The sequence below is a fragment of the Mustela lutreola genome, chromosome 4 (genome assembly GCF_030435805.1).
Source record: "Mustela lutreola isolate mMusLut2 chromosome 4, mMusLut2.pri, whole genome shotgun sequence".
NCBI lineage: Eukaryota > Metazoa > Chordata > Mammalia > Carnivora > Mustelidae > Mustela > Mustela lutreola.
This window is the reverse complement of record NC_081293.1, coordinates 158,191,010-158,213,324: the sequence shown is the minus strand read 5'-3', so window position 1 is coordinate 158,213,324 and position 22,315 is coordinate 158,191,010. Positions and strand designations below refer to the sequence as shown.

Sequence of the window (22,315 nt, the reverse complement as noted above, 5' to 3'; positions counted from 1 at the left end):
GAGAGCCCGATGCGGGACTCGATCCCAGGACCCTGAGATCATGACCTGAGCCGAAGGCAGCGGCTTAACCCACTGAGCCACCCAGGTGCCCTCAAACCTCATTTTTAATGATGGAAATGCAATTTGGAGTAATAAAATTTTTACTCATATTTTGAAAAACATGAAAAAGATTATTATTTTGTGTTTACAAGAGTATGGGCAAATAAATAGGCTTGGCTATGGGAATGTGAATTGGTGGAACAGTTTAGAAGGCAATTTGGCAATACTATCAAATCAGTAACACATACACCCTTTGATTCAGCAATTTCAGTTTTAGGAATTTATCTCACAGATACATGGATATATTCATACAGATATGTACAAAAATGTTCCTAGCAGGACTTACCATCACATTAAAATTGGAAACCTAAATATTCGTAAGTGATTACACAAATTTTATATTTCTTCTATAGCTATTAAAAAGAATGTTAGATTCATACATACTTGATAAAGCAAGCTAGGTATGGTATGTAGTGTGGTAGGTAAAAGAAAAGCCCTCCAGAAACGTCCATGTCTTATCCCTGTATTTTCTGTACTGTATTTTCTGTATGTTACCTTACAAAGCAAAAGGGACTTTGCAGACACAATTAAAGATCTTAAGATTTGGGTTATTGAGGTGGGCCACTGATTTCCCAAGGGTCTTTTTAAGAGAGAGGTGCCAAAGATATCTGAAGATGCTAAGCTTCAAGATGTTTTGAAGACTGAGGAGGGATCCATGAGCCAAGGATTGAACTTCGACTCTAAAAGGTAGGGAAAAATCAAGAAAATCGATTTTCCCTAAGCGGCCTGAAGAAACACAGCCCTGCTTGATTTTAGCCCAGAGAAACCCATTTCTGATTTCTAACCTCCTGAATTCTATATTTGTGTTATTTTAAGTTGCTAAGTTTGTGGTAATTTATTACAGAGCAACAGAAAACTAATACATACTGTTGTTTAAAAAGCAAGCATAGGGGCACCTGGGTGGCTCAGTGGGTTAACCCTCTGCCTTCGGCTCGGGTCGTGATCCCAGGATCCTGGGATTGAGCCCCACATCGGGCTCTCTGCTCTGCAGGGAGCCTGCTTCTTCTCTCTCTGCCTGCCTCTCTGCTTACTTGTGGTCTCTGTCAGATAAATAAAGAAAAAATCTTAAAAAAATAAATAAATAAATAAAAAGCAAGCATAGTATCAGTAAATATAGTATAATCCTACATATAGGATGATTCCATTTATTTAAAAAACTGTACTACTGTATCTTTCTAAATCAGTTTAAAAACTTGCTTCAAAAGATACAAGCTTAACTGCTAAAAGTTTACCTCTGGAGGGTGAATAGGGCTGGGGATTGGAGATAAAGCAATATTCCTGATATTTTTTAGTGTCCATCTTCTTTTTTAGAAAAATTTCAAACTTACAGAGAAGTTGAAAGAATATAAACAACCTTATAAACTTCATCTATATTCACAAACTGCTAAATTTTTGGCCACATGTGCTTTACCTGTGTTACATGTGCATACACATAATTTTTCTGCATCACCTGGCAATAAACTGAGTTTATAATTTACTTTTAAGTAAACTAGCATTTATTTTTAAATGGATATGCATTGCTTTTAGAGTTTAAAAAAAAAAAAAGAAAGAAAGAAAGTAAGAAAAGAAAACCACAAACGGCTTCTAGCTTTTGAAGAAATTTTATTTCCATCCTAGACTCTTGGGACACAAAGATACATATACAGAGATACAGAAATCTGTCTTCTTTTCTTAAGATTTAGTTAAGTTACCAACTTGTTTAAGCCGGAGTTTAATATCTGATGCTTTGCTATGTCCAATATATTCTTCCAACTCCTCATTCTACTGAATGAAGATGTTTGGTATGGCTCTAGCTGGAACTTAAAATGAAATCAACTCATAAAATTGTTAAGTGTTGATACTCCAAGAATTCTCCAATGATTCCATGGCTAAAATTAGGTTGACTTTAGGCTGACTTGGGCCCAGAGTACTTATAAAATTGTTTCTTTGAGGTGTTAAAAGGAAACCCCCAAGCCCAAGCCACTTAGGCCAAGTCCCCAAACTGGGCTTAGCACCTAACCTAATCATAAATTTCAACCTCCCTGAAAAATGCAGTCTTAACTAGTGAGTCTGGAACTTTCTGATCATCACTCTTTCAGGCAATCTGTCATATAGGCCCTCTCTATCCTGTAAAGGAAGATGAGGAATTCACCTAACAGAACACCCTGCCTTTCTCCCAAGGGATAGTGACCTGCCCTGGAATAATTCTTCCTTCTTTTGCGAATAACTTCCTTGCCCTACCCGCCTTCTATAAAGTCCTTCCATTTTGTACAACTCTGGAGTTCTCCACTGCTTACTATATAGGATGCTACCCCATTCAACAAATCACTTAATAAAGCTAATTAGATCTTCACATTTACTCTGTTGAATTTTTGTTCCTTGACAGGGAGAATGTATTCAAAATTTCAATTTTAGTATATGTGCTGCCAAAGCTAGCACTATATTCAAAATTTCAAACAGCTAACTTTTGGGACACAACTTTTTCATAAATTGTATACTGCCTGTACTGCGTTGTCAGCTCTCTCGAATTCTTTTCTTCAGCTGTGTTATTTGCTACCAACAAATTCTTGCATTCGCAAACTGCTGAAGATGCTCATCAAGTTCAAAACAATTCACACAAACTCTGTTCTCTGTCTACACATACACAAAACTTTCATGGCAATTTAGTATCGTTTCATGATTTAATCAATCCTCTACTGCAGAACACTTTTTTCAGGATTTTTTTTTTCTTACATCTTTATAAACTGTTTAGTACTATTCAAGTAAGGCATAATAAAAAATATATACTTGGTCCTGTCCTTGGTTCTGGGCCTACAACTCCTAAAACCCTGGAATTTCATAGGTGAAGGGAGCACCTTTTGTTGTTGGTTTTTAAAAATATTTTATTTATTGATTTGACACTGAGAGAGAACACAAGTAAGCAGACAGAGAGGGGGAAGCAGGCTCCCCTCTGAGCAGAGAGCCCGATGTGGGGCTCGATCCCAGGATCCTGAGATCATGACCTGAGCTGAAGGCAGAGGCTTAACCCACTGAGCCACCCAGGTGCCCCAGCATCTTTTGTTATTTACAAGACAATTTCAACTGTATCTGCGTTTATCTAACAAGGGGACTTGGTGGTGGTGGATCTACTAAAAAGCCTTAGGATGGGGCCTCGTCACCAGAAAGGCAGACTTCCAGGAAGGACAGAGGGGCTAGAGATTAAATATAGTCCAGTAACTAATGACTAAATCAATCATGCCTATGTAATGAAACTTCAATAAAATCCTCTAAACAATGGGTTTCGGGGAGATTCTGGCCTAGTGAAGACAATGAGGTGCCAGGACGGTAGCATTTCGAGTGAGGTCATGGAAGCTCTGTACCCCAAACACCACACCTGGTCCTATGTATCTCTTTCATTTGGTTACTCCAGAGTTGTGTCTTTTATAATAAACCAGTAAAGGTAAGTGGGTTTCCTTAGTTCTAGTTGTTCCAGCAAATACAGAACCTGAGATGGGGGGTATGGATTTGTAACCCTTGAATTTGTAACTAAACTGGAGAGAGGCACAGGCAGCCTGGGGACCCAAGACTGGCATCGCAAGTGAGGGTATTTTGGGGGACTGAGTCCTTAAACTTGTGGAGTTTGACACTAACTCTGGGTAGTTAGTGCACAATAGGATTGAATTGTAGGATACCCAGTTGATTTCTGGGGAAAAACAAAACAAAAAAAAGACTGTTATTTCCCAATCAACAGCACTGTAAAATCTTAAGTCGTATAATCTTCATATTTTGAATACTGACCACTCTATATGTTCCCCTTTGGATATGTGCAAAATAATCCAGACAGACCAGTTCATGGCACAGAGGCTTAAGAGAAATTCTCCTGGAAGTTACCTGGGATTCTCAAGTAGTTGAATCAAAATGCAATTTAGATAATAATGCTAATTAAACTAAGCAATACCATAAAAAGTAAAGGTAGCTATAGTAAGCTGTCACACTGCGCAACTCTGGTGGGAACGACCAACAATACAGTTTACATGAAGGGCTTTCCCTGCAGCTACGTTGTGCAAAGTCTGTACAGATGTACATGACAGCCCTAAGTCTATGTGAAAAATCATTGACAAAACCAAAGAAAATCTCCAAAGACAAAAAAACAAACAAACCAGAATGATTATCATCCAGTAGGGTTTTACTATTAAATAATGACAATTTACAGCCCAAACTCTTAAATTAAATTTAAGGATCAAAAAAAAAGTATCTGGGGACGCCTGGGTGGCTCAGTGGGTTAAAGCCTCTGCCTTAGTTAGGCTCAGGTCATGATCCCAGGGTCCTGGGATCGAGCCCCACATTGGGCTCTGTGCTCTGCAGGGAATCTGCTTCCTCCTCTTGCTTTCTCTGCCTGCCTCTCTGCTTGTGATCTCTGTCTGTCAAATAAATAAATAAAATCTTTTAAAAAAAAAGTATCTGGAGGCACCTAGGTGACTCAGCTGACTAAACGTCTGACTCTTTGATTTCAGCTCAGGTGATGATCTCAGGGTTGTGAGATCTAGCCCTGCCTCTAGTGGAACTGGGCATAAAGCCTGCTTAAGATTCTCTCTCTCCTTCTCTCTCTGCCCCTTTCCCACCTTAAAAAAAAAAAAAAAATCTAGTAGGACATCAGAACATACAATGTGTGACAGATATACCAATGGCTCCCCAAAAGGTAATGTTATTAAATCCTGCATATTTCAAGTATCTGTTTTTCTGTCAACTCATGTTCACATGACTGAATTTATTTTTATCCCAATTAGTAATAGTAATAGTTTACATACTTCCATGGTTATAACAGAAGAGGGGGAAAGAGACAACAGCTGATTTCTAAAACGTGAAAGCGGAATAAAGATGTTCTAATCACAGGGTGCCTGGGTGGCTCAGTTGTTAAGTGGCTATCGTAGGCTCAGGTCATGATCCAAGGGTCCTGGGATTGAGTACCACATCAGGCTCCCTGTTCAGCGGAGAGCCTGCTTCTCTCCCTCCCATTCCCCATGCTTGTGTTCCCTCTCTAACTCACTCTCTGTCAAACAAATAAATAAAATCCTTTAAAAAAAAAAGATGCTCTAATCTCAAGGAATAAAAAGGCAATTTTTCTAAAGGCTAAATGAACTGTGTAAGAAATGGTAATGTTTGTTCACACCATGAATGGTAAAAAATTACCACCCAGGGGTGCCTGGGTGGCTCAAAGGGTTAAGCCTCTGCCTTCAGCCTGGGTCATGATCTCAGGGTCCTGGAATCGAGCCCCGCATTGGGCTCTCTGCTCGCATTGGGCTCTCTGCTCGGCGGGGAGCCTGCTTCTTCCTCTCTCTGCCTACTTGTGATCTCTGTAAAATAAATAAATAAAATCGTTAAAAAAAAATTACCACCCATTTTCAGAGTTTATAAAGCAAACTGTAAAGGTGTCTCCTCAGGACACCTGGCTGGCTAAGTCAGTAGAACATGTGACTCTTTATCTCTGGGTCATAAGTTCTAACCCCACAATAGGCACGGAGCCTACTTTAAAGAAAAAAAAAAAAAAAAAAAAGGTGTCCATTACTCAGATTGCTTTTATGTGGTTCTCAGTATACAAAAGACCGAGAAAACAACAAAACAGTAACATAGTACGCTGGTGTGAACTCTGAGTACTTCAAAAGTATCCTCTGTTTGCTTTCTAACAATGAAACATCCATTCCACTATCAGGGAACCCTACAACTAATAGAAGCCACCATGCCATACAGCACACAAATCAAACGCATCTGTAGTGCTCACGGATACTGACGGCACAGATGTATGCTTCCTAGAGATGCTGAGTCAGTGCTCTGCCTCTGCTCCCTTTCTAGGCACCTCAAGGATTCCACCCACCCTTCACTCAGAAGCATGGGTGTTTGTTTTCTTAAGAGTTAAAACACTTAGGCACCAAAGTCAAGGCCTTATCCTGTTTTTCTCTTTAAAGAAAAACATGTCTTCTCTAAGTTATTTGCTTTGCCAAATCTCTAGAAGAGTCAACATTACAAGAGAACTGGCACTTTACCTCTTTTAGTCTCTTAAAAAGTTGGCAAATGACTATACTTGTCATCTGTTTATTTCTGAAACAGACTGTGCTTAGCACTCTTCTACCTCAGCATGATACATTATTTTATAGTTTCATGAGTGCTCTGGATGCCTAGAAAAATAAAGTATATACTGTAAAAATGCAATGGTACTATTGAGCCCTGTAATTAAAACTAAGTTTTACCATTTTTTTTTTAAGATTTTATTTATTTATTTGACAGACAGAGATCACAAGTAGGCAGAGAGGCAGGCAGAGAGAGAGAGAGAGGAGGAAGCAGGATCCTCGCTGAGCAGAGAGCCCGATGTGGGGCTCAATCCCAGGACCCTGAGACCATGACCTAAGCCGAAAGCAGAGGCTTTAACCCACTGAGCCACCCAGGCGCCCCAAGTCTTACCATTTTAAAAATTAAATGGAAACAAAACAAAAATTAAATGAAACAACTATCTCAGTTTAAAACATGTGCTTTTTTATCTTTAAGTGAATAAAGGCTGCCAGTTCTATTTTTCCTAGAATTAAAGAACCATTATACTATTCCACATTCCTTTATTTAAGATGAGATACTTGGGCCTTTCAACCGGAACGGTTATCTTCCAGTAATTCCCCAAAATGACCAACACAAAGGGAAAGAAGAGAGGCACCAGCTCTATTCTCTAGGCCTTTCAAAAACACGGAGTTGTTCCTTTGGCCACATATATGCAAATCTACAAGAAAGGTGATATTGTGGACATGAATGGAATTGGCACTGTTCAAAACAAAATGCTACAAATGTTACCATGGCAACACTGGAAGAGTCTACAGTGTTACCCAGCATGCTGTTGGCATTGTAGACAAAAAAGGCCAAGATTCTTGCCAAGAGAATTAATGTATGTATTGGATACATATTTTTTTCTTTCTAGGTAGGCTCCATGCTCAGCATAGAGCCCAATACAGGGCTTGAACTCAAGACCCTGAGATCTAGACAGGAGCCAAAATCAAGAGTCAGATGCTTAACTGAGGGAGCCACCAGGTGCTCCTATGTACAAAACATATTAAGCACTCAAAGAGCTGAGATAGCTTCCTAAAGCAGGTGAAGGAAAATTATCAGAAAAAGGAAGCCAAAGAGGAAGGTACTTTGGTTCAGCTGAAGCGCTGGTCTGCTCCACCCAGAGCAGCACACACTGTAAGAACCAATGGAAAGAAGCCTGAGCTGCTGGAACCCATTCCCTACAAATTCATGGCAGTGTAAGTGTAAAAAATTAAAAGACCTCAAGACTGTAAACAAAACAAAAAACAAAAAAGACAGTTGAGGTACTTGGATTACTAAAAAAACAAACAGATGGAGTGTATTTTAATTTAAATAGAGAATTTTTTTAGGGGTGCCTTGCTGGCTTAGTTAGCAAAGCATATGACTCAATCTCAGGTTCTTGAGTTTCTCTCTGTATCTCAAATAAATTTTTAAAAACAAAAGACTATTATATGGAAGAACAAGATATTTTGCTGGTATCAGTATTAACTACATAATATGTGGGAAGCTGATTTTCATACTAAAAACACTTAAAAGACTTCATTATCCTGTTTTTATACTTTAAAACTACTGAAACTTTACATAAACATACATGTTCATTAACATGAAACTATATACACAGCCAGTTAAAAGTCTATAGAAGACTTTGCAAAGCCATGCTCTTTTTAAAATTATTTCTTCCAGAAAGGAAAAATCTTTAACTATATATGAAGAGTGAAATTGAGAAACTCTACTAGTAAATATTCATCTCCATTCACCTCAAATATATCTGAGAATATATAGCCTTATTATAAGGATTTGACATTCTTTGAAATATCATTATTTGCAGATCTACAACTCACAAATCAGAAATGTCATCAGATATGGAAACAATGAATTTGTGTTTCAGAAAAATAAAGTGTCATTTATTTCCAGTAATACCAGATTACTTTTGTAGTGCTACTTTATGTAAAACTTGGTAAAGATAGCTTCAAATGTATTTACTAATTATGAGGTCTTACTCAAAAGTAAAAAATAGTTTAGAAGGACCTGAAACATATTTTACTCTCTAGGATCCTTTCACATTACAGAAATCTAGAACTCCTATATTATTCTAAGTTCCAAATAAAATAAACACTTTGGTCATATAGCACAAATGTGTATAACTATATGGAAAAAAACCCAACTTTCATAAACTTAAACCTGATAAGAAAAACAAAAAACAAAAAGCACTTAAAAATTTTTTTTTAAGATTTTATTTATTTATTAAAGAGAGAGAGGGGTAGAGAGCAAGCACAGGCAGACAGAATGGCAGGCGGAGGCAGAGGGAGAAGTAGGCTCCCTGCTCAGCAAGGAGCCCGATGTGGGACTCGATCCCAGGACGCTGGGATCATGACCTGAGCCGAAGGCAGCTGCTTAACCAACTGAGCCACCCAGGCGTCCCAAAGCACTTAAATTTTGAAGTAAAATATTTTATTTGTAATATCCCCAAACTGGGAACAACAACTCACACGTGCTTTAATAGGAGAAAGGGTCAAGGATGCCATACAAATAAAATATTATACAGAAATTACTGACAAAATCAACATGGATCAATCTTAGACATAACACTGAATGAAGCAAATCAGACACAAGAGACACAAATCTATGGTGACATAGGTCAGAAGAGTGGTAACCTTCAGGCAAGTCATGACCAGGAGGAGGTGCCTGCATATTTCTGAAGTGCTGGAATTGTCTCTTGATGTGGAGGGTGATTACACACATGTGTGTACGTAAAAATCAATCAAACTGCACCCAGTACTTTACTGTTGATAAATTATACCTTAAGAAAATCAAATACTGCTAAACCTCAATTTACTTATCTATAAAAGAAGGCTAATGAAACCTTGGTGCATTGAGAGGAATAAATGGGATAATGAACAAATATCTAATAGTACTCAGTATATAGCAAACATTCCATAAGTGGCAGCTAATACTATTGCTAACAATATTTTTATAGAAGAGCAACGATAAATTGCATGGTCACTAAACCTTATATTGCTATAAATTCTTACTAGTTTTTTTTGAAGTCATTCACGAAGGTAGGAATTATATCTAGGGCACACTTTATGGAATTTAGAATTGTTGCTACAACTTGATTACAAAGAGTGGAGAAAATCACTGCAGTTAATGGAAATTTATGCTTCCAGTTATACTAGCATCCAAGAGATGTCTGGGTTTTTGTATTAAGCTATAGTTTTTATATTTCTGAAGATACCATGCTTATTTAACTTAATACATAAAGAGCAGACATAAAAAAATGAGCCATCGTTTCTTTGAGCTATTCTTTTTCTCAATTATACGCTTTTAATGCTCAAAATTCAAAGACTGCAAATGGAGAATTTTTGCTAAGTCCTAGCTCTGCACAAGTAGGAGTTTAAATGAAGAAAATCATATGAATAATAGTTTTTGAAATAGCTTTTTTAAAGCTTTTATTCATTTGAGAGAAAAAGGAGCACAAGCATGAGGAGGAAGAAAGAGACACCCTGCTGATCAGGGAGCCTGATGAGGGACTTGATCCCAGAACCCTGAGATCATAACCTGAGCCGAAGGCAGACATTTAACCCACTCAGCCATCCAGGCACCTGTGTAACAGCCCTTTCAAAAGTATTGAAGGATGCAGAATGGGGCACCTGGGTGGCTCAGTGGGTTTAAAGTGTCTGCCTTCAGCTCAGGTCATGATCCTAGAGACCTGGGACTGAGCCCCGCATCAGGCTCTCTGCTCGGCAGGGAGCTTGCTTTCTCTGCTTCTCTCTGCCTGCCTCACTGCCTCCTTGTGATCTCTGTCAAATAAATAAAATCTTAAGAAAAAAAAAAAAGATGCAGAATTTTGTGGTTTTTTACAAGAAAAGTTAAAAAAAAAACCCTTTTTATTTTTAGAGATTTATTTATTTATTTATTTTAATATAAGATGGGCTTTCTTTCTTTCTTTCGTTTTTAAGATTTTATTTATTTATTTGACAGAGATCACAAGTAGGCAGAGAGGCAGGCAGGCAGAGAGAGGGGGGAGGAAGCAGGCTCCCTGCTGAGCCTGGTCCTGGGCTCGATTCCAGGACCCTGGGATCATGACCTGAGCCGAAGGCAGAGGCTTTAACCCACTGAGCCACCCAGGTGCCCCTATAGATTCATTTTTAAGTAATCTCTACGCCAGCATGGGGCTCGAACTCACAACCCCAAGATCAAGAGCTGCATGCTCTGTAGACTGAGCCAGCCCTAAAAAATAATGTTTAAGTATTTAGATTTAAGTTTTTACTAAAAAGTACAAAAGGCTAAGATCTTAAGTGTACAGATTTCATTGATTTTGATGATTTATACAGCTACGGGCAACTACTCCATCAAGACATAGAATTATTATCTCAGAAAGTTCCTGTGCTCAGATGGCTATCAAGAAACACGAGTTCTGCCTATTCAATTGAAGCATATGTTTCTGAATGTAGGCTCTTATAATGGGTATTTAGCAAATGTTTTATTTCATTTTATAGTAATGTAAGTGAAGGGGAATCTTAGCAATCACCTATTTAGAAGGCTCATTTTATAGACAAAGAAACTGAAGTCCATAAACATCAGGCAACTTGCCCTAGGTTACACATCTAATAACCATTAGGGCCAAGCTAAAACTCGGGAATCTTAATTACCAGATACACTTTTCTATTATTCAAACAGAGTGTTAAAAGAGAATCTACCAGAGCTGAAAGTACAAAGGAATATTAGAAATATTATATACAAAGCTCCTCTACAATGGAAGAGATAGGACAAGGATTTGTATAAAGCATGGTAGAATGACAAACTGGTCTTCTTCTTTTTTTTTTTTTTAAAGATCTCTTTATTTATATCGAGGTGTGGGAGAGCAGAGGGAGAGGGAAACAGTCATAAGCAGACTCAGGGCTGAGCGTGGAGCCCATGGTGGGGGGCTCAATCTCAGGACTTTGGTTCATGACCTGAGCAGAAACCCTGTTAGCTGCTTAACCAACTGAGCCACCCATGTGCCCTGATACCACTTTATTGGATGAAAGGAAAAAAATAGAGCACCGTTTATCTGTAGGTTATTGAAAATATATACAAAGATGATATCACAGTTTCAAAAACTATTTTCTTGCAGGAAAAAAATTAATTAGAAACTTCCTAACAAAAGATTTAAATAAATTTATTTTAATGAACTCCACCTTAACAATCTTTCATATGTAATTTTATTTTTTAACATTTTTTTTTTTAAGATTTTATTCATTTGACACAGAGAGAGAGATGACAAGGCAGAGAGGCAGGCAGAGAGAGAGGAGGAAGCAGGCTCCCTGCTGAGCAGAGAGCCCGATGTGGGGCTCAATCCCAGGACCCTGAGATCACGACCTGAGCAGAAGGCAGAGGCTTTAACCCACTGAGCCACCCAGGCGCCCCTATTTTTTAAAAGATTTTCTATTTATTTATTTGGTAGACAGAGATCACAAGTAGGCAGAGAGGCAGGCAGAGAGAGAGAAGGGGAAGCAGGCTCCCTGTGGGAGCCCACTTCAGGGCTCAATCCCAGGACCCTGAGATCATGACCTGAGCTGAAGGCAGAGGCTTAACACCCTGAGCCGCCCAGGCGCCCCTAACATTTTTACACTGAACTTTCACATGGTAAAAAAGATTTCCACTTGTGGTAGTGCACTAACCCCATCAGAGTCTAACAAATTATCACCAGTGAAAGCATGGAGGCAGGAACAGATTTCATTAACAACCCCGCAGTCATTTCCTCATATATAAATACTTAATATGCACTGGGACAATGAGCATCAATTGGATGAAGAAACTGTAAATGCAGAAAACTATATCTGAAATCTAACCCAAACATAGTTTATTCAGAAGTCAGACTTCTGACAATTACCTAGACCACTGTCAAGAACCAGAACTAAGCAAGAAAAGCAACTAACCAACTATCATAAAACAAGAAGAAGGCTTTAGGTCTTCTTTAAAACCTATGATTAAGTCTTTTTATTTCAAACACAGTTCTAATATATTTAGAAGGTGTGGTTTCCCAGTCTATGGAAGAAAAAAAGCAACAAGTAAGAAAGCACGGGGGTTGGGACGCCTGGGTGGCTCAGTTGGTTGGACGACTGCCTTCGGCTCAGATCATGATCCTGGAGTCCCGGGATCGAGTCCCACATCGGACTCCCAGCTCCATGGGGAGTCTGCTTCTCTCTCTGACCTTCTCCTCATTCATGCTCTCTCTCACTGTCTCTCTCTCAAGTAAATAAATAAAATCTTTAAAAAAAAAAAAAAAAAAAAAGAAAGCACGGGGGTTAAGCTGAAAACTGCAACTCCATGTTTGGGTCAACACCAAGAGTGCCTGCTAACTTCTCAGTCATCACGCTCTCTATCAAAAGCCCAGCAGGAGTCAGAAGGCATATGCTAAACATGTTAAAATAAACTGGGAATGCCACAGTATAAGAAACATTTGTTATGAAGGCAGAATCATCCAGACTAACTTATAACTTAAATTGTGTTCAGCATGTTCTGCTTCAAAATCTGTTTTACCAAGATCTCCATGAAAAAAAGATGGTTTAAAATGAAATCTCCATATTCAGGCAAAAAGGAGCAATGATTCCACCACAAGGATGTTCTCTGTAGCATTATTCAAAATAGCAAAAAACGTGGAGTACCACCTGTGTTTCTAAAAAGGAGAAAAATTTAAAATTTCCACAAAATACATTTAGCTACTTTAAAATGCTATAATTCAATATTTACTAATATGAAAGATACTAATGGCACAGTTACATAACAAGGCGGGTCATAGAACTTGATTACAGCATAATATTTTTAGAAAAGGTTATATATATTTGTAAGGGAAAAAAAAGGAGGGACAGCACCAAGGTCTTAAGAGCAGATTTCTTTAGAATACAGGACTTTAAGTGTTAGTTTTCTTTTTTCCTCATGTTTTCTCACTTCTTTATTGGTGAGTACATATTATTTCTAATCATAAGAAATGTTTTTCTTAAACAACTGGAGTGCTTTAAAAATTGCCCAAAATATCAATTTGAATAAAAAATTTAATATCCTCTAAAAATATCCCAAGAACAAATCACGCTTTTAACCTGATGGTATCTTAACCAAAGAACATAATAGGGCCCGTCTTTCTCAAAATTATGAAGACTCCTCTTTTTCTATGTCTTCATCTTCCTCTTGTAGTGCCCATCCCCAGTAGACCAGAGCCCTTCTGTAGACTTCCTTCATCTAGCAAAAATCCATGCTCCTCAAAGGATGTGAATCACATTATACCATAAGGAAGGTTATTCACAAAACATAAGCATTTTACTAGGGAATCAAAGCCTTAAGCCAAAGAAATTTGGGCCCTATCAGGCACTTTCTAGCTACCTGGGAGAAATTATAAGAAAACAGAAGAATCTTCCACTTATTTCTAAACTTCCATAACACAGGTTGACACCCATCCTGGTTAGCTATGATGTCAAGGCCTAAAAGAAACTATTCCACTGCTGAAGTTCCAGCCCTGCAAAATCATAGATTTTCATAATTTTGGTATGTAAAAGCATGACTAAAATCAGACAAAAACCTCTACCAAAATAATCAAGTCCAAGAAATGAAAATGCCAGTAGAGGCTAGAAAATGAAATCTGGTTTCAGGACAGTTTCTCGGAGTAACTAAAAAGATCTTTAGATTAATTATTCCTTCTCTAACTTCTAACTCCCCAAAAGTCTGTTCTTTCTGTTCCAAAGGGCTTCTATTCCAACAAGAATCACAAACAATACTCCAGTGCTTCAGCATGGTCACCACAGGATTCCATCAACAGCAGGTGCAAAAACTGCATGCTTGTTGGGCATCCATTTGTCACCAAAACCTCAATGGCTTGGCACTATCACCCTAACATAAACCAACCCCCCTCCCCCAGTTTCCTCAATCCAGCCCTGAATCTGCAATGTAACATTCTGTTACTCATGGAGATTTTCCCATGGTCAGCCCACCCAGACCAAGAGGAAAGTGTCCTTTTCTCTTCCCTTCTTTAGTTGCTTTATTCACCTTGGAACTAGTATAAACATGAGTTCTAGTTCTTTCATAATTCTATTTTTTAAAGAAGTATAACCAGGTAAACCAGGTTATTCAATAATTTAAAACAGCTAGCCATGGGGTGCCTGGGTGGCTCAGTGGGTTAAAGCCTCTGCTTTCAGCTCAGGTCATGACCTCAGGGTCCTGGGATGGAGCCATCAGCCATCAGGCTTTCTGCTCAGCAGGAAGCCTGCTTCTTCCTCTCTCTCTCTCTCTGCCTGCCTCTGCCTACTTGTGATCTCTGTCAAATAAATAAATAAAAATCTATAAAAAAAAAAACAGCTAGCTATGTATGTATACAAAAGTATGAACTCTATCAGAACAGTGGTAAAAAAATCAAGTAATAATTCCAACTTTTTATGGTACCACTTTGAAAAATAATGATTCCCTATTCATGTCGGTATTTTAAAAAGTTCCAATCCAGGGTGCCTGGCTGGCTCAGTCCATTAAGTATTCAACCCTTGATTTCGGCTCAGAACATGATTTCAGGGTTGTGCGATCAAGCCCTGGGTCAGACTCTGTGCTTGGCATGGAGTATGCTTGAGATTCTCTTTCTCCTTCTCCCTCAGGCCTTCCCTCTCTTAAAAAAAAAAAAAAGGTTCTAATTTATTTTTGAAAGAACCTAAAAGTTTGATATTTATTTGATTATTTTGCCAAAAGTCATGCTAATCTGACAAATACATTTTTCATATTTACCACCACAAATAAGAACAAAAGTCTGGAACACATAATCTGTAACAAACTACTACAGATAAGGTGTCCATAAATTACACCACAAGTTTTTGTTCTCTTATTATCCCCCCCCCCCCAGGTATTGCAGGTGAGCTTTTAAGGAAGACAAGTCCTTTAAAAAAAAAAAAAAAAAAGGAGGGGGTAAGAAGAGTCCTTTGCCAAATGAAAAATTAAAAATAAAAAAAAAAAAGGGCGCCTGGGTGGCTCAGTGGGTTGGGCCGCTGCCTTCGGCTCAGGTCATGATCTCGGGGTCCTGGGATCAAGTCCCGCATTGGGCTCTCTGCTCCACGGGGAGCCTGCTTCCTCCTCTCTCTCTCTCTGCCTCTCTGTCTACTTGTGATCTCTCTGTGTCAAATGAATAAATAAAATCTTTAAAAAAATAAAATAAAAAAGTAAAAAAAAAGTTCAGCAAAAGAGTTGGAATGGATAAATCGTTCAAAACTATTTTAAATGTCAGGTTAGTACTTTCACTTAAAATGATCTAAATGCTAAGTATATCAATAAACCAGAATAATCATCACTAGAAACTAACCTGTTAACCTACAGAAGAAATCACTCCCACAAATCTAGGTGAAAAAATGATCAAGTGATAAACTTAGATGTTCATTTTAACTTAAAGAATTTTTCATTCAGATACATCTGAAGAGGGGAGCCTGGGTGGCTCAGTTGGTTAAGCACCTGCCTGAGGCTCAGGTCATGATCCCAGGGTCCTGGGTTCAAGTCCATATCGGGCTATCCACTCAACAGAGAGCCTGGTTCTCCCTCTTCCTGCTGCTCCCCCAGCTTGTGCTCTCTCTCTCCCTCATTCTGTCAAATAAACAAATGAAATCTTAAAAAAAAAAAAAAAAAAAAAAATCTGAAGACCTGAAAGGCAGAAAAATGCAGGAAACAAGATGAATGATCATCTTCTATGTCTAGTTTGGGGATCTTCAACACAACTGTATTAGAAGATGCCTTTAACCTTGTGAAAGTACCCGACTTCCTTATCATATCACTACTGAGCACCTTTATAACAGAAGCTTCTACAAAGATTTAGTACATCCTCCCATGTTAAGTTATCATGCTTATTAACCCAGCAGACTGCTGAAAGGCATTATTTTTAAACAAAGTTTTACTTCAGTGCACTTCAATGTAAAAATTACTATCCACAACTGAGTATGGGAATTTTCACCATGAATAATCTCCATGCAATAATCACCATGAAAGAAGTGATCAACAAGACAAACAGCATTCTGAATACTTGGAAGAGTAGTTTCACAAAGCACACTTACACAGCCTAAAATAATCTGAAGTCAGAATCACAATTCAATGAGCCATGCACTTTAAATCCTTTACACCTGTAGTAAAATCTTAAACTGGAGAATAAAGTGGTTGATTAACCCATCCTGGGAGAAATCTTACGTTAATAGAGCCTCTGAAAAACTTGATATGTTGATCAAAGAAACAGCAGTCTCTAGAACATTCTAAGAATGCATGTAATGCCCTCATTTTCCAAAACAATTCGATTTTGAAGGATTAAGAAAGCAGAGTTGTAGGACATCTAAAATGACACTGAGGGGTGCCTGGCTGGCTCAGTCAGAAGAGCATTTGACTTTTTTTGTTTGTTTGTTTTTTAGATTTTATTTATTTGACAGAGAGAGAGACATCACAAGTAGGCAGAGAGACAGGGAGAGAGAGAGGGGGAAGCAGGCTCCCTGTCGAGCAGGGACCCATCCCAGGACCCTATGATGATGACCTGAGCCGAAGGCAGAGGCTTATTAACCCACTGAGCCACCCAGGCGCCCCAGCATTTGACTCTTGATCTCAGGGTTCAGAGTTCAAGTCCCATGTTGAGTGTAGAGATTCCAAACAAAAACAAAAAACCTTAAAAAATAAAAAAAAGACACTGATGTGCAGAAGTGAGGAAAATGCTCAAGAACAAATATAACATATACTTGGAAATTTTAGTATACTTTTTTAAATAATACTTTTCTATCTGGAAAAATCAATAATGTTCTCAATATTTTATAAAAATAAGACAAAAGGAAGGGCAATCAAAAAATGAAAAAAATATAGCTGAACTAGATTCCTATCTTTTCCAATACTATTATACATCTATTGGACAAATTAGGTCTCTGGCAAAAGTTTCATTGTTTTTGACTGAACTGACCTGTCAGTTCTGTTGTCTGAGTGGACTGTGTTACCATTCCCTACACCCAACCTGGCTATACCACAGAGGGTTTCCAATGAAGGTTTTTTAGATTATACACTCACCCAACCTTAACTCTCTTTAGAGTCCAGAAATCATCTTGTCACCTATCCAACAAATCTTCATTAGAGGAATAAAAGAAAATTAACAGAAGATTACTAGTAAGCCAAAATTTTCCTGAGAAATAGACAAAGTTCTACTAAAATGTGCGACTCTTGTAAAAGCTAGAGAATACTCAATATAAATCTAAAAATCACCTTTTTACTCACAGTGCATTTTGACTTTGACTACATATAGCAAATTCTTATTTGATTTGCAAAATAAAGTTCTTAGGTTTTCATTTTCTGCTATAAGAGATGTAAGTGTAATTCTTAAGAGCTGCATTCTTTCAGTCAGCAGTAAGAAAATAACCTATTGGGAATGCAAACTGGCACGGTCACTGAAAACAGTATAGCGCTTCCTCAAAAAATTAAAAATGGAACTACCATATGATTTAGTAATCACATTACTGGGTATTTACCCAAAGAACACAAAAACACTAATTTGAAAAGTATTTGTACACCTATGTTAATTGCAGCATTACAACAACCAAATTATGGAAGCAATATTGATAGATGAACGGGAAGAAAATGTGGTACATACATACATACGTATATACAAACATAATGTGGTACATATGTATGTGGTACATACATAATGGAATACTATTTAGCAATAAAAAAGAATGAAATTGTGCCATTTGCAAAAATGGATGGAGCTAAGTATATAATGATAATAAGTGAAATCAGACTGAGAAAAACAAATACTATAAGATTTCACTCATTGTGGAATTTTTTTTTAAAGATTTTACTTATTTATTTGACAGAGATCACAAGTAGGCAGAGAGGCAGGCAGAAAGAGAGAGAGGAGGAAGCAGGCTCCCCGCTGAGCAGAGAGCACGATGCGGGGCTCGATCCCAGGACCCTGAGACCATGACCTGAGCCGAAAGGAGAGGCTTTAACCCAGGCGTCCCTCATATGTGGAATTTAAGAAACAAAACAAAGGGGAAAAAAAGACAAAACAAGAAAGAGACTCTATTGTAGAGAACAAACTGATGGTTACCAAAGTGGAGGTGAGTGGGTGGGTAGGTGGATAAAATAGGTGACGGGGATTTCACTATATTGTAAATCCGAAACTAATATAACACTGTGTATTAATTATACTGGGGTTAAAATTTAAAACTTTATTTATTTATTTTTTTTAAAGATTTTATTTATTTATTTGACAGAGAGAGATCACAAGTAGGCAGAGAGGCAGGCAGAGAGAGAGAGGAGGAAGCAGGCTCCCTGCTGAGCAGAGAGCCCGATATGGGACTCGATCCCAGGATCCTGAGATCACGACCTGAGCCGAAGGCAGCGGCTTAACCCACTGAACCACCCAGGCGCCCTAAAATGTAAAACTTTAAAGAAAAGTAAAGAGAAGAACCTATGCTAGATTTCTCATCTTTCAGTACACTGTGGCAGACTCCTTTATATTTTCTTCCACTCTATCAGCAACCCAGATGAACAGACACTACTCTACTCAACAAGTATATTTATTAAAAAATCATTGCCCTGGTCTTTGTGAAGTATCATGTACATTACAAAAAATACAAGCATATATTTTTCCTTTTTCCTTTCTACTAAGCGCTTACAACCTAAAAGTGCTATTAGAAGAGATAAAACTGATTACAAAGACTAGGGACATCTGGGTTTCAGTGTTATGGCTGAGTCTCTCCTTAACCCAAATTTCCTTGGGCTCCTCGGAACTCCTATTTCCTTCCTGTTTTTTAGATTTTATTTATATGAGAAAGAGAGAGAGAGCATGGGGCAGGAGGGTCAGAGGAAGAAGCCAGCTCCCTGCTGAGCAGGGACCTTCAGTGAACCCAATTTGGGACTTGATTCTGGGACTGGGACTGGATCCTGGGACTCCAGGATCATAACCTGAGCTGAAGGCAGTCGCTTAACCAACTCAGCCACCCAAGTGCCCCTTTCTTCTCTTTTTTAAAAGTCCCAGTTTGGTTTGGAAGTGGGCCCCTACTTCTTTATCCTAAAAGACTCCTAAATGCCATACAGCTCAGCAGAATGAACACACTGATGGCAGAAGCAATTCTACATCTGACTCCAGGACTGTTCTGCAGTGTGACATCAGCAAGATCAATTTACTTCCTCCAAGTTTCAGTTACTTCACCCATACCCAAAGTGAGTTATAAAATGATAATTAAGATCAAAGATGTGAAGTTTTAAAGTACGAAAAATCTTTAAGAAACAAAAAGAAATAAACAAGGAAAAAAATAATCAAACCCCAAAGAAAAAACAAAAAACAAAAGCCCAGGCTCTTACCTACAGAAAACAAACTGGTGGCTATCAGAGGGAACGTGGGTGGGGGGATGGGTGAAACAGGTGAAGGGGATTAAGAACACACCGATGTTGGTGAGCACTGAGTAATGTAGAGAATTGTGGAAATCACTGTATTGGACACCTAAAACTAATATAACACTACATTAATCAAATTAAAAATCTTAAAAGTATTAAAAATCTAATGAACACGGTGTTTGCATGCTAAGATACAATCTCAAATACCCACTCTCTTCTAAATATAAGGCCATGTTTTAAAAACATATACTCTACTGCTGCTACTTGGAATTTTTTTTAACACCGCACTAAATAATGCCACTTTCTCCTCGGTGTCTTTCTATGCCATTTTCCCCCGAGAGACAAGGAACAAAATACCATACTACAAAGTTAAGCAACGGTTAGAATACATACAATCACAAACATCTATTCACTCCACTTTCCAGTCACCATCCTCTAACGAATTTAAATTTTGCCAGCAAAAGTCTTCTAAAATGTTTTGTTTTCTGTGAAACGCAAGAAATGAAATGCTACATTACCTAGTAGTGGCAGTATTTTTAACACATTTCAATTTCCTGTTCGCTAGCACATTATGACATCATTGCCTTCCAGCGTTTGGGCTCATGAAATAATTCCGTTTCTGTTTTGTTCTCCTACCTCCAATGTATATACTGCAAACGTCCCATTGTTCCCGTTCACTATTTCAGTGAAGAAGCGTGATAAAAATGACTTTGTATTTGCACACTCCTCTGCCCGGTAAATATACCATCTCTTATCGCAACTGAACTGGAAAGGTCAATTTCTCACCAAAAGGCAAGATTTGGACGAGATCAAATAGCAAAACCAAGGCCCAGTGGGAAGGGGGGGAGGAGTCAATACACCACCCAAACAGGACGGATTCTAGGGCTTCCACAGATAAACAAAGGAAGTGGATTTTCCCACGACGCCGCCTGTGCTTCAACCAACCCTAAACATTTGTGTGGAAGCCCACTGAGCTCATTACCTTGAAAACGAAGCCCAAGTGCTGAATTCTTGTAAAGGCTCCCATTATAGGTGGACACCCGGAAAGTCAATGGAGGCTCAGATGAATGAGGAACTGAGTGGGGCTGACCTTCGATTCATCCTCCCACTCCACCAAGGAGCCTGAACACCTACCAACCCAACAATACCAACACAGAACTCCTCCGCTGCTCAAAACAATGTCGGGGGCAGGAGAAAGAAAGGAGTGTGGGGAATGCGCCTCAGGTGCGCCGACTGCGATGAGCAGGTGTGAAGTTCAGAAGGGCCGAGGGCGCTTAAGGCAGCACCAAACCGAGCTGAGGGGAGCGAGCACCAGCTGCGCGCGACCGCACGAACGGCCGGGGGCGGATTCGAACCCCCCTCCTCACCTGGCAGCCCTTCTTGTGATGAAAGCCGACCACCACGATGTGCAGTACGGGCCCCCGGGGGGCGCCATCGCCTCCCCGCCCGGCCTTCTCCATGGGCGGCCGCCGCGGGCCCGCAAGCCGCCGACTTCAACCGCCAAGGGCGGCGGGCCCGGCGAACCCCGCGGTCCCCAGGAGGACGGCGAGCAGCGGGTTTCAGGTGTCAGCGAGGGCGCCGCATGAGGGCCGCGCAGGCGGCCCGGAGGAGGCCGAGGCTCCCGCAGCTCCGTGCCGCCCCCCAGGGCCGCTGCCGCGCTACCCTCATCCGCTTCCGCTGCTTCCGGGCTGTCACCTGATGCGGCGGCCGCCGCCGGCGACGAGGGGCGGGGCAGGCCCCGGAGGGAACCTGACGGGGCGGGGCCTGGGTGTGGGGCGGGGCCCGAGAGGGGAGCGCAAGGGCGGGGGCGGGGCCTGCGGGGCCACAGGGCATCTCTGTCTCCTCCCTTTTCGGTGCGACCTTAACACGCTTTTCTCAACCCTTTGCCCTCTCTTTTTCCTCCTTAAAATCTCCGCCCCTTCCGTCCACTTTCTTTAGCTTTCCTCCTATTTTAACGTCTTTTCTTCTTGTTCACTCTCTTATCCAATTTCTTCATTCATTTCCTTCGCCTCTCCGGCTTCGGTAACGGAGTCATATTGATGGGGCTCTGTAACTGCGTATTCAACCTTTAAATTACTTGCTTCTCCAGGTTTTTTTCTTTTGCTTCGTTCTGGATTTTTTTTTTTTTTCTTATTTAAGTATTATATATAGGAGACTGGAAGAGTCTCAAGGCCTGCAGTAAAATATCCTCGACAATAAAGGAAGTTTACAAGGAGACCTATAAATGACTGTTCTGATTCCGAAGTTTAAATATATATATATATATTATTTTCATTTTATCTTTTTTCTGGCTTTAGTACTCTGGTCAGTAAAAAATATACGTGGTCTGTTGTCACCAGTATATCTAATGTCCTAACTGATTGTACTACATTTTTTAAAAAAATATTTATTTATTTATTTGACAGACAGATCACAAATAGGCAGAGAGGCAGGAAGAGAGAGAGAGGAGGAAGCCGGCTCCCTGCTAAGCAGAGAGCCCAACGTGGGGCTCGATCCCAGAACCCCGGGACCATGACCTAAGCCGAAGGCAGAGGCTTTAACCCACTGAGCCACCCAGGTGCCCCTACAATTTTATTTTTAAAGACTAAAGGATAGGTGCTTGCTTCAAATAGAATTCGAGATTACTGTAATAATTGGCTGTGAAGTTTACCATTACCAGTTGCCTCTTAGTTTAGACAACCTTAGCAGGTGTTATTTTACACTCCTGGCCTTGTAATTTAAGGACTTGCATTCTAATTGAAGTATAGCTGAGAAAACCAGTAGGCTTCCTATAAATGAATTTAGCTTCTATGATTCAGCAGGAGTGTGTTAATGCTAATAAAAATACTGT

General features: G+C 39.5%; 1 protein-coding gene and 1 pseudogene across 3 annotated transcripts in view; one reads left to right on the top strand and one right to left on the bottom strand.

Moving 5' to 3' along the window:
• The window catches only part of AVL9 (AVL9 cell migration associated), a 61,763-nt gene extending 40,567 nt beyond the window's left edge, over window positions 1-21,196 (bottom strand). For 2 of the 3 annotated variants that reach the window (XR_009352924.1, XM_059171520.1), the window contains exon 1: window positions 20,853-21,192. Coding sequence is in view for 1 of the 3 variants with exons in the window: in XM_059171520.1 (XP_059027503.1) it covers window positions 20,853-20,945 (93 nt within the window). In the remaining 2 variants the exon portion in view is untranslated. Of the gene's footprint in view, window positions 1-20,852 lie in introns of all 3 variants that reach the window. The other variant, XR_009352925.1, reaches the window with a different exon arrangement.
• LOC131829602 (large ribosomal subunit protein eL21-like) lies at window positions 6,723-7,408 on the top strand (annotated as a pseudogene).
• Window positions 21,197-22,315: the final 1,119 nt, after the last annotated feature.